Source organism: Botryllus schlosseri, chromosome 11, assembly GCF_051294905.1.
Source record: "Botryllus schlosseri isolate E-star chromosome 11, Bs_hap1, whole genome shotgun sequence".
NCBI classification, from domain to species: domain Eukaryota; kingdom Metazoa; phylum Chordata; class Ascidiacea; order Stolidobranchia; family Styelidae; genus Botryllus; species Botryllus schlosseri.
The window spans coordinates 15,545,084-15,560,250 of NC_137246.1; the positions used below are offsets into that span (position 1 = coordinate 15,545,084).

The window sequence follows — 15,167 nt, forward strand, 5'->3', positions numbered from 1 at the left end:
TTACAAAGGGTTAATTGGAAGTAGAAATTCAAAGGTCTGGAACGTACTCTAGTAAGTAGTTTTACAAGATATATTTGGTCTGTGGATCTCATACTTGTAGCAGTTAATCGAAGGGGGGGATGGCCACTTTGAAAATTGCAAGATGCATATTCGCGTCTAACGCTAAATGGCTAAAGACGCTGCCAACATGTGCAATCTCTGAAAATGCATTAAGTTACTGTGATACAAGGACTATTTCTTGTGGTTTTCGTGACACTCTTAAAAACGATGCAAGCTTATGACAAATTTTCAAATTCCAATGTGTAATAAGTAAGTAGAGTTGCCGAAAATGAGTCTTCAAGTACAAGTGAAAGTACTTTTATTAAAAATACTTGAGTAAGTAATGCAAGGAGGAAAAGATTACTTGAGTACTCAATATAAGTAGAGGTACTTTGTTACTGACCACTAATGGGTGTCGGTAGGCGAAATCGATATGTCAAGTTGCGGTCTGGTAATCACAAACACAGACTAGTATAATTGAGTAGAATTTGTTCGTATTTTGTCTTGAAAGCAAATGTGCTCGACAAATGTTTGATTTCCTGCAAAATCTTTCATCACTATTATTGCATACTGTTATCAAACACTTCCACGCATCGAATGTTTTTCCAGGAATTATCGATCCGAAAGCCAACCACCGTGTTCCGCTCGAGGTCGCTTATCGCCGAGGCCTCCTCGATCAGCATGCCTTGAATCGCTTACACTCTCCGAGCAGCGATTCGAAAATTGTCGATCCCAACACCGGCGAAAATGCGACATACATGGATATCATCGCCCGTTGCGTCACTGATTTAGAAACCGGCGTCCTGCTCTACCCGTCACTGGCAAAGGAACGCGGCAGGTCAACAAAATCTTCGCTTAGCGTCGCTTCCTACACGAGCATACACGTACGCTCGCGGTCCAGATCACGAGAAAGGTTTACTCAAACTGTTGACCACAAATCAAGATCTACGTCAACCTCATCTTCTGACGAGAGCAGACAAGCCAAAAAGTCAGAGCTCAAGGTATCTTCGGCGACGATTATGCTGGCGAAGACACCGGTTGTGTCAGAAGACGAGGGTAGTTATGAACAGAGCAGTCACATCTCGACTACTGTTATCAATGTGGAGAAGAGAGATGAATTCGACCCTGTCCAGTTGGTGGTTCATGAATCGCGAGACACCACGGAGGTTAGCAGCGAAACTACGATAGTTGAAAGAAGGGAAACTGTGGAAGTACACACAGAAACCGTAGTGGTGCAAACTGAGACAGTCAAAGAAAGCAGTAGCAGCAGTAGTAGTAGCAGCAGTGAGGATGAAGCCATTGACGTATCGGAAGACTTTAGTGTGGTGGAAACGGTGGAATCTCAGGAGACTGTGGAAATACAAACGGAAACTGGAGAGACCGTCAGAGAAAGTAGCAGCAGCAGCAGTAGTGAGGACGAATCGGACGCTACAAAAACTACATTGGAAGTGGTGGAATTGCAGGAGACCGTGGAAATACAAACGGAAACCGTTGAAGAAAGCAGTAGCAGCAGTAGCAGTGAGGATGAATCGGACGCCACAAAAACTACAATGGAAGTGGTGGAATTGCAGGAGACCGTGGAAATACAAACGGAAACCGTTAAAGAAAGCAGTAGCAGTGAGGATGAATCGGACGCCACAAAAACTACAATGGAAGTGGTGGAATTGCAGGAGACCGTTGAAATACAAACGGAAACCGTTAAAGAAAGCAGTAGCGGCAGTAGCAGTGAGGATGAAGCCATTGTTGACTCTGACGCCACAAAAACTACGGTGGAAGTCGTGGAATCGCAGGAGACCGTGGAGATAATAACGGAAACGGTAGATGTGCAAACGGAAATTATCGAAGAAAGTAGCACTTGCATTGATGTAACGGATAACTCAAACGTCTCTGAAACTACAGTGGTGGAATCGCAAGAGACCGTGGAAGTCGAAGAAGTCAAAGATAGTAGCAGCAGCAGTAGCGAAGATGAAGCCGTTTTCACAACTAAAGATGAGAGCTTATCTAAAACCGCCATCGTTGTTAAAGAGACAGGTGATCAAGCAATGTCTCAAACAACAAAGAGCATGACTACAGTATCGGAAAACGAGACTTCCAAATCGGAAGTCACTACCACAACAACGGTTGTCACGACGACGGAAGTAGTCACCGCGAAGCTGCAGAGGAAGAAGTAGGCTTGGACTGATTGTTCTAGCGTTTATTGGATGTGTATAACGCCACCATTTTTCGTTCAGATCTCGCGACAATATCAAATTCAAATCCGGATGGGATAAGTTGGCTTCGCTTGTAGATCTTATGTCTGCCGGGGTTATATCGAAGGAGACTGTGATCAAGCTGGAAGAAGGTTTGTGGATGTTGAAAAAATTTATGTTACAGGCTGGAAATGTCCAGCGTGATCGTGAGGTCGATACTTTGTGAGCAACAGGCTGTAGTCTGTAATATAGTATTCTCTGTAAGTTGCCGTCAAAATTGGAATCGCTACGTGACTTATATTTGCAGTATCCTTACTTCGGTCTGAAAATAGCTGAAGCCAAAGATGGTCAAAGTAGTCAGTCCTGCTAAACAAGTAGAAGTAACGATTCCACATCCATAGAATTATAGTATATCTATTGTGGGCTATATATACCAAAGTTATATCTGCTATGAATTTCACCACCTCTGATTATGTTAAGAATAATGTATGTGTGTACTGTCATGGACAATTCATATATTTATTATTACTATCGGGATAATCTTATCTGGTGTTTCAAGGTGCAATACTGCATTAAATACTAATTAATGGTTAACTTATCAGAAGATAGTTGAAAATTTCCAACATCCTCTTACAATGTACTCCATCTTCTGGTTAGGCGTGATTGAAGAGGAAGAGGTAGAAAGCACGATCCAGCAATATCTCGTTGGAGCAGAACCAATCGCTGGTCTCCTGCTCTCTGATACCGGGGAAAAGGTTTCTATATATACGGCATGGAAGAAGAGTTTCATTCGTCGCGGTAAGTCGTGTCACATCTGCCATTGAAATCAGTTGGTTCTAAACACGTTGTTTCATATTTTTACGTCCAGGCACTTCTATAAGCTTGCTGGAGGCTCAAGCGGCAACTGGTAGAATCCTGGATCCCGTGACAGGCAAACGATATTCGGTTGCTGAAGCGTCCAAACAAAAATTGATTGACAGGCAGTTTGAAGCTGTTTTGGCGAGGTATGCCACCCTTAATTTGAATCATAAAGTGACTCTCTGAGACCAAGAATAATGTTCGTATGGACAAAAGGATTAATTATTTCAAGAACTGAAGAAAACTAAATTCTTGTCTCATGAGTAGGGCGATTTTTTTACCTAAAAACGGAAGATTTCGACCTAAAAAATCTAAATTTTGACTTTTTTTGACCTAAAAAAACTGAATTTTGACCTCGCGTATGCAAATTAGGTGTTTTCGCACATAATGTTAAAATTGCAATACTTATCTTCATTTCTGGCTGGAACTGTCTATCCTTACGAAGTAGTTTGGCCTGAAAAAATACCGACAAATGTTTACATGAATAAACTAGTATTTTAACGAAATCTGGCTCTATGAAGAATTCCAGTAGTTACATCACGTATTATGGTAGAAATAATTAAAATTTGTTGTAGTACAACAAAAGATACTTTCCTACATTCTCGGGTAGAAGGTGTCTGTCCTTACTAAGTAGCTTGCCAAGAATGGAGAAAGAACGTTCAACAGTAGCAGTTGTTGGCTGACAGCACTGAAGTTGTGCATACACTGCTGGTGACCTATAAAGTAGGCTGCAAGCAGTAAAATATCAAATGATAAGTTCGCCGACAGTGCAAAATCTACAATACAAACGAAATGCAGAGGTCAAAAAATGTTGACTTTATAAACAATTTTGACAAATTTTGACCTAACGCTACAATTCTGATAAAATTTTGACAAATTTTGAGATGTCAAAAAAAGTCGCCCTACGCATGAGTTTTCTATACCCAATTTCGACTGGTATAAGTGAGAAAATTCAATCATTTTCCAATTATTAAACTATGGCCTCCAAATAGCATCTCTGGACATGGTGTGCAATAATATAGTTTTAAAAAAATTTTAGAAATATCAACAATTGCAGCAATATTTATGAAATTGTCCCGGTCCGCAGTTAGGCGCCACTGTCCAAAACAGTCGAACTTACGACAATCGCAATGATAAAGTCATATATAATCATAAAGTCTAATCTCATAAGTATAGTTTCATGTATGCCTATCTACAAATTATCCAACTTAAGTAACTTGTTATGACCCGTTTTGTGGGAATTGTCTCGATCCGTTGTTGATTTTCGATTGGCAGGGCAGAGAGAGCGGTCACCGGTTACACTACAAGAACAAGCAAAGATGTTTTATCTTTGTTTCAAGCCATGAAGAGAGGCTTGGTCATTGAAAACCACGGAATCCGACTTCTAGAGGCGCAAATCGCAACAGGAGGTCGGTGAAATTTTCAGACAGAATACTTTTATAAAACTACGCTTTAACTCGGTGAAGCGTAAAGTAGATTGCGATATTTTTCTTCCCTAAAGTAACGCGTGATCGAAACAAACACAGGTATTATCGATCCGCGAGCCAACCACCGTTTGCCAGTGGAAGTGGCTTACGAAAGAGGAATGTTCGACAAGAGGATGAACGAGATTCTCGAAGATCCGGGCGACGACACGAGAGGATTTTTCGATCCAAACACACAAGAGAATCTGACGTACCTGGAATTGATGGAACGGTGAGGGTATTTCAAAGCATGCTTTCTAATGACGCAGATTGATATTGTGTAACCGAGCGAGATAGTGTAATGGTGATGCGTCCTGCTTCTTGATCGGCAGGACTTGGGTTTGATCCCCGGCCGGGTCAGACCAAAGACTCGAAAACTGGTATCCGCAGCTATCCTGCTAGGTGCACGGTATCTACGGATAGCGTGAAGGAGAAAACACAGGGGTGCAGACTAGATGACCTTACCGTATCGCATCTCTGTCGTCAAAAATGCATCTCGATGGTGCAGGCGAAAAATAACATCATCTATCTCTTAGCTGATCAGTACTACAACATACCCCTGAACTACCGTATAGTATATTTCAAAAAGATTTTTTTAATTGCCTCATGTCGTCATTGTTACCTCACTTAGTCCTGAAATCGCTCACAATTTTGTGTGTTATTTTCTTTTTCAAGTAATATTTTTTATATCCAGATCATGTAGGGACAGTGTACTCGTTTGATACGGGTGTGATCAGATTACTTGATCTCCCAGGTCGTATCGATCATTCCTATCCGTTACCGATTACTGTGCATAAGTTGCTCTTCTGTATTATCATCGATGCCGTCTGTTTGTTTATGTTTTTCTGTTTGGATGAAAATAAAGACCATCTTTTCTCTTTCTAGTTGCATAACGGATACTGACACCGGCATGAGGCTTTTGCCATTTCGTACCCATCGCGACTCGTCCGTGTCAAGGTCAAAGGTGATAAAATTCATAATGTTACACTTGTGTTCGAGGTCACTTGTTAATATACTTGGGGTTTAGGTTGTCTTCGAGTCTAAGACTGGTCGGCAGGTCACCGTAAAGGACTTGGTGAATGCTAGCAGACTGGACTCGGACACTGCCAATCGAATTTCCGGCGGCGGTATTACCACGGAAGAGAAAGATGTTTTGGTCGCCAAATTGCGAGTATTCGTCGACGGTTCCATGCCAATCGCCGGCATCATCAACACCACAAACGGTGAGAATGTTGTCACGACATTTTTGTAACACCATCATTTGGTAAATCTACTATTGCAGGAGAGAGAATGAGCATATACGAGGCTGCGAAATGCGAGCTGATTCGTAAAGGAACTGCGTTTGAACTGCTTGAGGCGCAGGCGTGCTGCGGTAAAATTGTAGATGTACAGACCGGACGAATGGTGACTATCGAGACTGCGATTAGATCCGGAATCATTGATATGTAAGATTTTATTGAAACTTTTCTTGGGTGTTGGGTATTTTAGGATGCTACAACACCCTCGTGAATGCGGCAAGATCAACAGAATATGATCAGTGAATTCTTCACAAGATATTTCTGATCATAATTATCGGGACAGCACCCCCATATGGCTAGTTCAGGTATCGCTGAAAAAGCTGAGATGCCTGACAACATGCTGCGGTATTTATGATCGTATAAAACAGACCCGTGCATCTTACTGACAATTGATTGCAACCAGTGTCCAATGTCCATGATTAGCGCCCATCATCACCCATCAGCAGGCGTGTCATGAAAAGATAGGTGGAGGCTAAAGGCCAAAATTTAAAGAGAATTAAGATCACTAAATATTTGTTTATTGAAGGCAGAGGTACACCCGTCTTTTCAGTTTGGGGTGAGAAGGTCACAGGCAGTACGGAAATATTTCTGAGTTGGCTTGGCATTGTTTGAAAAAGGACGCAGTGCAATACATACTCTCGGATGAGGCTGAGAGGTGATTTTCGTAAGATCTGCTACCGATAGTCTTGGGGTTAATGTGATTGTAGAAGAGATAAAAAAAAATTCATGTTTATCATGTTTTGAATATGAACACTAAGTAAATATTTTTTTTTTGTAAATTAATCCTCACTTTCTTCTATTCGCGCATCCCCTTATCAGCTTGTGTTAACGATGTAATTAAATGCTTTTAATTTAGAGATAGAATTAATTTTCCGCTGAACATATATTATAAACTTCTGGCTAGGCCCGCCAGCGTATTTACTGCTTCTCGTTTAGCCCTCAGACAAAAATAATTAGCCAACCCCTGTTGTAAAACGATCTGGTAGAATCATCTTTCAAAGTTCATGGACTTGTCATGTATAGGAATTATATTTCAACTTCCCATATCTAGTTACATATTTCGCGAACTCAGGATGTTATCGTTATAGGAAATTTAAGTGTAGAGGCTTGGGAATTGAACTTTTCCCTTCATTTAAAAGTTTTCCGCGCCTATGGGTTCAAACGAAGGAGGGCATCATTATGTTTGATATAATTCTTCACAATCACTGATACTTTACCTCAACTTCACATTAATGGCAGTTAAGTTCTTGACCAGTTTTGGAGTCATAAGTCAAGGTGTGTGTTTGCTGAAAGGACTGACCTCGTTCTTTCATTTACAATCTTATCAATTCAAAACGCCACGAGATTGTGAAACAATTAAAAGATAGGAAGGTATGGAAACGACTTGGAGTAGTATTTGAACTCAGATAGACACCCTGGCCTGGAGCATATAAATATGAGACTGGCACAGTTGCACACTGAATAAAAATTTGTACAAGATAACATAAAAGGAACAAACTATGAAAATGAAGTGGCATGTGTCGGTAGGTGAAGCAATATGTCAGAATGCGGTATTCTCGAGCACCGTCTAGTATTTACTCAATAAAAACTGCTCGTATTTCGTTTTGACCTGACACAGGTATTCATGTATGCAGACTCGCCATGCCGCACTGCTAAGAGCAAAAATACTTGATTCTGTCGATTTTTACAGGGAATATAAAGACGTTGTGGAACGAGCGCACAGAGCAGTCACCGGGTACAAGGAACCCTTCAAAAAAGAACTGCTGTCGCTGTGCGAGGCTATAAACCGTCATCTGATTGTGAAGCGTTACGGGATAAGGTACTTTACGCGGAAACCAAAGCCTGAAAGGTCATTGAAACCCTTTTCTTGCTTTCAGACTTCTTGAAGCTCAAATCGCAACCGGTGGTATCATCGACGTGAAGAGCCCTGTTCGTATTTCTCCGCAAGTCGCCTTGAAACGTGCCTTGATCGATATGAAACTAGCTGACGAGCTGGAGCAGAGGAACACGCAGAGCTATTTCGATCCCGTTACCGGCGAGAATCTGAATTACTCGGAGTTGATGGGAAGGTATTCGCGATTTTCTGATGCGAGCTTCCTCTCCGCTGGATTTTTGTGGTATTCGGCACGGAATTTATCCTTCATTTTTGCAAATTTATTCGCATTCAGGTACATTGAACGACAGCGGGCTTCACTCCCAGCATATATAATCAGATGTGGTCAATGTGAGCGTTGGTAATCAAGTAGAAGTAGAAATAACGCCGTAAATTTTTACACAGTTACAAGCATAGGTAGAAATTTCAAAGATATGTCACAACTAATTCAAGTAAACGTAGAAACCGGAGATCTGAAAATTACTCAAGTAAGTAGTTTTAAAAGTTAGATTTGGTCAATGGAGGTGAATAGGACGTTATATAGCTTTTTCCTTGATGTTTTTGCGGCAAATACGCCCACTGATGGCATTAAAACACGATTTGTGCATGATGTACATATGGCACTGAACAAAGAAGGTGCCTTGTAAGGCTTTCTAAGTCTTGCACCGCCCCTTCATGCTATCACGGAAATGCTGACTACCAAGCGGGAAGCCACAGACGTTTGGTCTGACCCTGCCGAATATTGAACCAAGGACCTACCAATGCAGCAGACTGACTTTCTTGCAATGAGTGAAGTACAATGGTAGCTAACCAAATATTATGGGTTGTGCCAGTAACTTGGCCTTGCGTCCGCTGCTGTCCTGGCCGTGAATTCTAAATCCACAGATACACTCAGTAGTTCATTCAGATACGCCATTGTTATAGATAGCGTAAAGAGTCTCATGTCTTAAAACCGTGGACACCAGTTTATCTACTCGGGGTTCATTATGCAATCCAGTTCAAAGTAAGTTATCGTGATATCACGCGTAGTACGCAGATCACTTGTTATATTTCATTCGTGTCAGATAGATTGCGTTAAGGGAACGATTCGGAGCTTGAGCTAACTGGACCACGATCTGATATATCCACCTTGCCTTCCGTCACATGCCATCTAATTTTGTCGTCTTGTCTTTCTACGTTTTCTTCTTTTACTTTTCAATCAGTGTACATTAGGGTTATGACTAGAAAAAAAAATTCAAAATTTTGTGTGTCCTGTAGTCACAAATGATGAACTTTTGTGTCCTGATTTCAAAAGTCACAAAAGTTAAGACCGTTTGAACAAAAACCTCCAGCACAAAAATTTTCCAGTTTTCACTGTATGAAGGATAGGCTTTTTTTTGTAGATACAGACTATATAATTTATACATCGACTGATTTGAATTTAACTGACCCAATTCCAATTGCGAAGATTTAAAATAGTATTTTGGTACATTTTGATCGCCCAGATTGAATTATTCCTATCATATTCTTGTTTGCAGTTAATATTAAATAATTAATAAATAATTATTAATTCCGATTTTAGATGTAGACTGTATATATCATATAATTTCAATTTTTCTGACACAAATCAAACTGGGTGTTCGAAAAGGCGAAAGTAGAACAACTCTAGGTATTTTCAGCGGTCTAGAAAACCGATTAGAAGAATATGATGTACAGAAAAATATGAAAATCTCATATATCATACGTGACACCGTAGCATCTGTTGATACTGGACAGCAGAATGGCGTTGTTTCGAAACTGCGAAATGCAATGATGAGCATGGGTTTTCATAAACCACAATATATTGTTTGCCAACATCATATTATCGATTCTTGAAGCATATATTACAGTTCTTCAATCCAACGTCTTCAACAAATCCAACTCTCAGCTACAAATTTCGAGATGATGTGGTAAAACACTACGAAAACTAGGTGCAATCCACCAAGCAAGAATTTCAGATGAAAATATTAGAAAACCGAGGATGAAGGGATGATTTTACGTTTATCTATGACACATGCAGAACATGCCACTCTTTCAAAGAAAATAGTATAGATTACCACCAATCAAATGGCATAAACTTCCATCTCTACGCAATGCGAGATGGTGCTCAAGGGCCATTATTGCGTACTTCCAAATCCCCAGATGGAGAATAACTCTGGAGATATCATGCTTATTCATCACAAATGCGTGTCACGAAGACTGGTATTCAAACCAGATGTCTAAAGATGGAATATACCAGATCCCGACCGATTATCGGTTCGTCGATAATATCGAAACGATATCACACTTTGAAAGAATTATCGGTATCGGCCATTGGAGCTGAAAAATTATAGGCAATTTGCGTGTGACGTCACTACATGGCGGTAGGAAGTCAGAAAACTATAATCTTTGATCGCTAGACTGAGAATATTGATATATTTCTTATAGCTTACACTTTACAGGTGTCTAGTTCATTTCATGTTCAAGTATAACAATGGCTGTAAAGATGTTTAAATAAATGCCCTCTGAAGCTTTGAAAATGGGCTTATGTATACATCTAACTTCTTTTGAATATCGGCTGAATGTATTGGGGTTATCGGCTAAGGTGTGCGATATTGGTATTATCGGTATCGACCCAAAAATCCAATATCGGTCGGGCTCTAGAATATACCAAAGATTATTTGCTGCTATCTTTGCGGTCGAATATCCTGCAGCGATAAAGTGCCCCAAAACCCCATTGGAAGTCGGATATGTCCGTCGTAGATGTCCCTGGCACTAACATAATAACAGAAAGGGAAGTCAAATTGATGGATGAACTTTACAAGAAGTGCAAAAGGACATATTTGAAGATTAAATTTGTAGCAAAGAATATCTTTGAATTTTAAATTTTTTCCATATTTGGACCAGTGTCGAAAATTGATGCTAGCTTGTGCGGGACATTTTTTTCGATTTGAACAAAATGATTACAATTTTATTAATTTATACCAAAATGTTCATCAATTCCTGCTACAGGCAAAATTTTTTTTTTTAGTCATAACCCTAGTGTACATGCCTCCTCTTTACATCGCCAAGGCCAAGGTGGGTGTCTGATCTAAAGACTAATCCAAGTCGTTTTATCACCTTCCTATCTTTACATTCTATCGCAATTTTGTGGTGGATTGATTGGATAAAAATTTAATAATAAACTTCAGAATAACGCGAAACAATAACTTCATATTGTTAATTTATTCGCTAAAAGCTTTTCGACTAACTCTCATCAGTAGCGAACGTTAGTGATGGGGTGAAACGAATTCGAAATGTAAGAAATATTTTGTCTGTATGACGTAATAATAACAAAAACAAACAACTGGTAGACGGGCTAGATGCGGTAGTAACGGTACAAAACAAACGTTAACGAGTACATATTCGGTTATAAATAACCGAAAACACAACACATAACACATAACATTAATGAAATATTCCAAGAGTGTAGAGGCGTTCCTTCTGGCGACAGAGAATCGGCTTTCGTAGCTTTATGATCGTAGATTCCAGGACCTTTAAATGAAAAAGAGAACGGCCACGAGCAAGTATAGAAAATTGACTGTCATTGTAATGATCAGCGCATTCTGGATTGGATACGAGATGCTGTCCAATAGCCGAATTACAAGCAGTAACTTGATCATGATCACGTAGTGTGTCAACAGACTGCGATGAAGGAGTAGGAGAAACATTATTTATTCTAATTTGCCGTGAACTGAACAGAAGCCGAACGCTCCGCCATTACGCTATCTTACTTGTGGCCACGTTCGAAATCGCAACTAACGCAAAATGACCAATGGCACTACAGATAGGCCAAATTTTCGAAAGTATATACAATTATACAGTTACCATGCATGCCAATTTTTATCGTAAAAGGGATGCAAGCATATATCACAACTAGTTTCTACGTTACATAATCCCTATTAACTCTTTCGACGCCGCGTATCCCCATATGTTCGCTGCCGATTGTCTTCAAAACGCCGCGTATCCCCATATGTTCGCTAAATCGAGAGAGCGTATTTTTGTCTCGAAAATCTGACATGCCGTTTTGCGTTCATGCCAGTCGGGGCATTGTGCGGTAATGAATTCAAATTTCAAGACTTCAACTGAGAGGCAATTTTGCTCGATTACCTGTACGGAATAGTAACTTTATTTGTTATATATTTCCACGACGGTAATGATTTTCAACAGATGCCAATACCTAAAGACATTTTACACCATTATCACCAATCTTTAGCGACCCATCGCGCGTTAAGTTAATATACGGATCTACTGAAGCCACCAAGGCAGTACATGTACTGCGACAACACAGACTTCACACCGATATATACGTATTTATTCAAGTTTTACAAACGTAAAATTGCATCGGGAGATGACGAGGACTCAGCGGTGACAAATAATGATGTTTTTGTGCAGATCGATGCTTGTAATCGTATACAAATGGGCTCCGTCGGTATGTTACTGCGCCTGAAAAACAAACTTGAGTACCGGTACTAGCAGAAGTCAAAATTTCGAGCCATTATTGCTGATTTGACGTCACAATGATAACCTTGAAGCATCGACGGCCGAAGATCATGTCGGCAGCAGTATTTCAAAAAGGTTCTAAACCTCCGCATTGCCATCGAAAAGGAATTAACGATTTAAGGATAATATATTATCAATATATAATGTAATAAGAATATTCTGTGAAATTTACAACGTCACAACTAATCTATAAGTACCATAGAAACACCAACAAAATCCATACCTTGGCAGCAGCGCGCCTGAAATCAGCAAAACTTCAGTTCGTACCGAAGCCTGTCCTAGCAACACGACAGCATCAATCAAGGCACGTTACGCGTCATTAGATAGATATCGTTTGCGGCTACAATACGGACGTAGGTACGTCTCGGTAGCTAAGGTAGCGACGAAGTTACGATCGGTTGAAATTGGGGTTATTTGGTGAAAATCGCGGCGTTTTGAAGACAATCGTCAAATTTAGCTCGGCGTCGAAAGAGTTAACTAATTTGCCTAAAAAACTGTCAAGCAGAAGTGCCGGAATTACTCTAAAAACATAACCTGTTGCGTAAGAGGTACAAGTACGCAAAAACTATGTAAGTAATCGGAAAAAGTACAAGTACTTCATTACTTACCACCTATATATATATATATATATTATATAGTAATTGATTAGTAGCTGACTCTGACGCTGAACGGTTTTATTTCGTTCAAGATGCGTTAAAGACAAGGACACCGGTCTCCTCTTTTTGATGGTCGAAGGCGGTACAGTTACAGGTTACGCACGGCCGTTCGAGCCCGACCAAGCGAGCAAGATCAGATCCCAAACCACAACTGCCGGAAGACTCACCACCGAGGTATATTTCACATAATTAGCAGTGATTTCAGCGTGTAAGCTTAACCGTGAGCGTTCACTTATCACAGGAGGTATCGACAACAAGAAGTGCCAGCTCCACGAACATCGGCTCTACCACAACAACCACCGTTGAAACCACAGGTAAAATCCTACCGTTGTGAATATCTGTCATATAGTATATTAGTACTAATAGCAGCATACTAGTTTTGAAATTACACAAACGCTCACCCATCTATGACAATCTACAATTGAACATAGGTGCACTTTTCAATGTACAGTACCGTGGTATAGGGTTGTAACTAAGTCACAAGGTTCTGAGTCACCAGTCAATCTCACTTTTATAATTTTACCTCGAGTCAAGTCGGGTTATTTCCAATTCACCACCGCCAAGTCCGAGTCATAGCGTTGTGACTCGAGTCCGAGTCCAAGTCATTATGTTCACTGTTCAGTTTTCAGTTCAATCCGTTTAAACCCATTTTTTCAACTCTGCTCGAGTGACATAGAAGGACGCGCATTCATAGTATCGTAATTTTCCTCAGTCCTAACAGTTTCTGGCCAAATTTTTCAAGTATCAGAACTGATAGACGAAATACCAATAATGTGGTGACTTTACTTTTCTTCGAAGTTACAAGAAAATGTCTGTCTTGGCCGTCCTAGTCTCGAGTCATATGACTTGGTTCGAGTCACGCACAATGACTCGAGTACAAGTCGAGTCAATACACAAATCGAGTCGATGACTCATTACAAACTGTCCGTGATACAAGGGCTATTTCAGTTGTTTGTACTGACTGTCACTCGTGAAAGTGATGAAAACCTTTCACAAAACGAATTTCTACTTTATATAATCCAAAGTGTAAAAAGAGAGTAGATTTGCGTCAAGAACCGTCAATCAGACGTTGAAGTAGTCCATCCATTTGGTTAAGTAATGCAAGTGGGCAAAGCCTACAATCTACATGAGTATTCTGGAAAAGGAGAAGTGCTTTGTTACTGACCACCACTTCTTATATACCGGGCTTCACTGAAATCGCTGACTTATTGTTTTGGTATTCATGATGTTCATGTACTATGGCCATTTACACTAGGCAGATATTTCTTTTTATGATTAGGCCTATTACTTATCTGCTGACTTGGTAGCACGGCCCACTTTCGGTCTAGGCTTTTTGTAAGACGCCGCTTACGCAAATCACATGGCGAGGAGGAGCCTAGATAAACCTCCAACACTTTGGTATGAACTCTCTGGAGTCGATCTCGCCGACTAAACTGGGAAAATAACCGTCGAATAAACGCTCATGTCCATTGCCCAAGTTACACTACCAATACAAAAGCATCTGTCCTATGATCCGAAAAATGAACTCATATTTTTCAGAGTCCATCCGAAAGAAGAAGAAGCACAAATCAAAGAAATCAAAGTCATCCGCCCGATCGTCAACAAGCAACGAGTCGTCGACAGGCACGGAGTCCGACAGGTCGTCCATTTTGAGCCGAAGGATCATCATCGTAGATCCTGACACCAACGAAGAGATAACTGTCCGCGAGGCTCTCAAGAGGCGTCTGATCGACAAGGCCACGGCGAAACAGCTCATAGCCCAGCAAGGCGATTTTGAGGAGCCCGCGCCGTAAACAGGATATCATCTGAATCGCGAAATATCGATTCAGATCCACGCTGGCATTGTTATTGTATAATACGCGCTTCAACTGCCATCAAAGCTACATATTTCATATATATATTATATCCTACTACTGCATTATGAATTGTTCCTGACTGTAGGGAATGTATTCGCGTAACCTTGAATTTTCTGAAATGAAGACGCATAGCACCAGTGTTGCCGCATTCCCATGCTTTCATTTATGGTACCAAGCCGATGGGCACCTGAGAACTTGCGATGGGTGACGTATTGTGGATGTGTTCTCCTGTTACGCTTGCAATACAGCATACTTTGATGAATACTTCGTTATTTCCCATGTAATGGTTCCGCATATTTCACGATCAAAGTTTAAGTTCTATCTGACAGTTCCGAACATTTTGGAAATATACTCACTGAAGCACGTGTTTCTAATAAGCTGTTTGTGTTTACGCGA

General features: G+C 40.5%; 1 protein-coding gene and 1 long non-coding RNA gene across 3 annotated transcripts in view; one reads left to right on the top strand and one right to left on the bottom strand.

Moving 5' to 3' along the window:
* The window catches only part of LOC145451122 (uncharacterized), a 41,229-nt gene extending 26,062 nt beyond the window's left edge, over positions 1-15,167 (top strand). For both annotated transcript variants that reach the window (XM_080329614.1, XM_080329613.1), the window contains exons 32-45: positions 649-2,206; positions 2,271-2,380; positions 2,886-3,026; positions 3,097-3,232; positions 4,362-4,495; positions 4,613-4,781; positions 5,435-5,513; positions 5,577-5,772; positions 5,832-5,994; positions 7,538-7,666; positions 7,725-7,916; positions 12,948-13,089; positions 13,157-13,229; positions 14,455-15,167. In XM_080329614.1, coding sequence (XP_080185740.1) covers positions 649-2,206; positions 2,271-2,380; positions 2,886-3,026; positions 3,097-3,232; positions 4,362-4,495; positions 4,613-4,781; positions 5,435-5,513; positions 5,577-5,772; positions 5,832-5,994; positions 7,538-7,666; positions 7,725-7,916; positions 12,948-13,089; positions 13,157-13,229; positions 14,455-14,708 — 3,476 coding nt within the window. In that variant the 3' untranslated portion in view covers positions 14,709-15,167. The remainder of the gene's footprint in view (positions 1-648; positions 2,207-2,270; positions 2,381-2,885; positions 3,027-3,096; positions 3,233-4,361; positions 4,496-4,612; positions 4,782-5,434; positions 5,514-5,576; positions 5,773-5,831; positions 5,995-7,537; positions 7,667-7,724; positions 7,917-12,947; positions 13,090-13,156; positions 13,230-14,454) is intronic.
* Positions 10,924-12,842, bottom strand: LOC145451152 (uncharacterized). Its single transcript, XR_013918698.1, has 2 exons — positions 12,483-12,842; positions 10,924-12,214 (listed from the first exon to the last, which is right to left on the bottom strand). It is a non-coding gene; the product is annotated as an uncharacterized LOC145451152 (long non-coding RNA).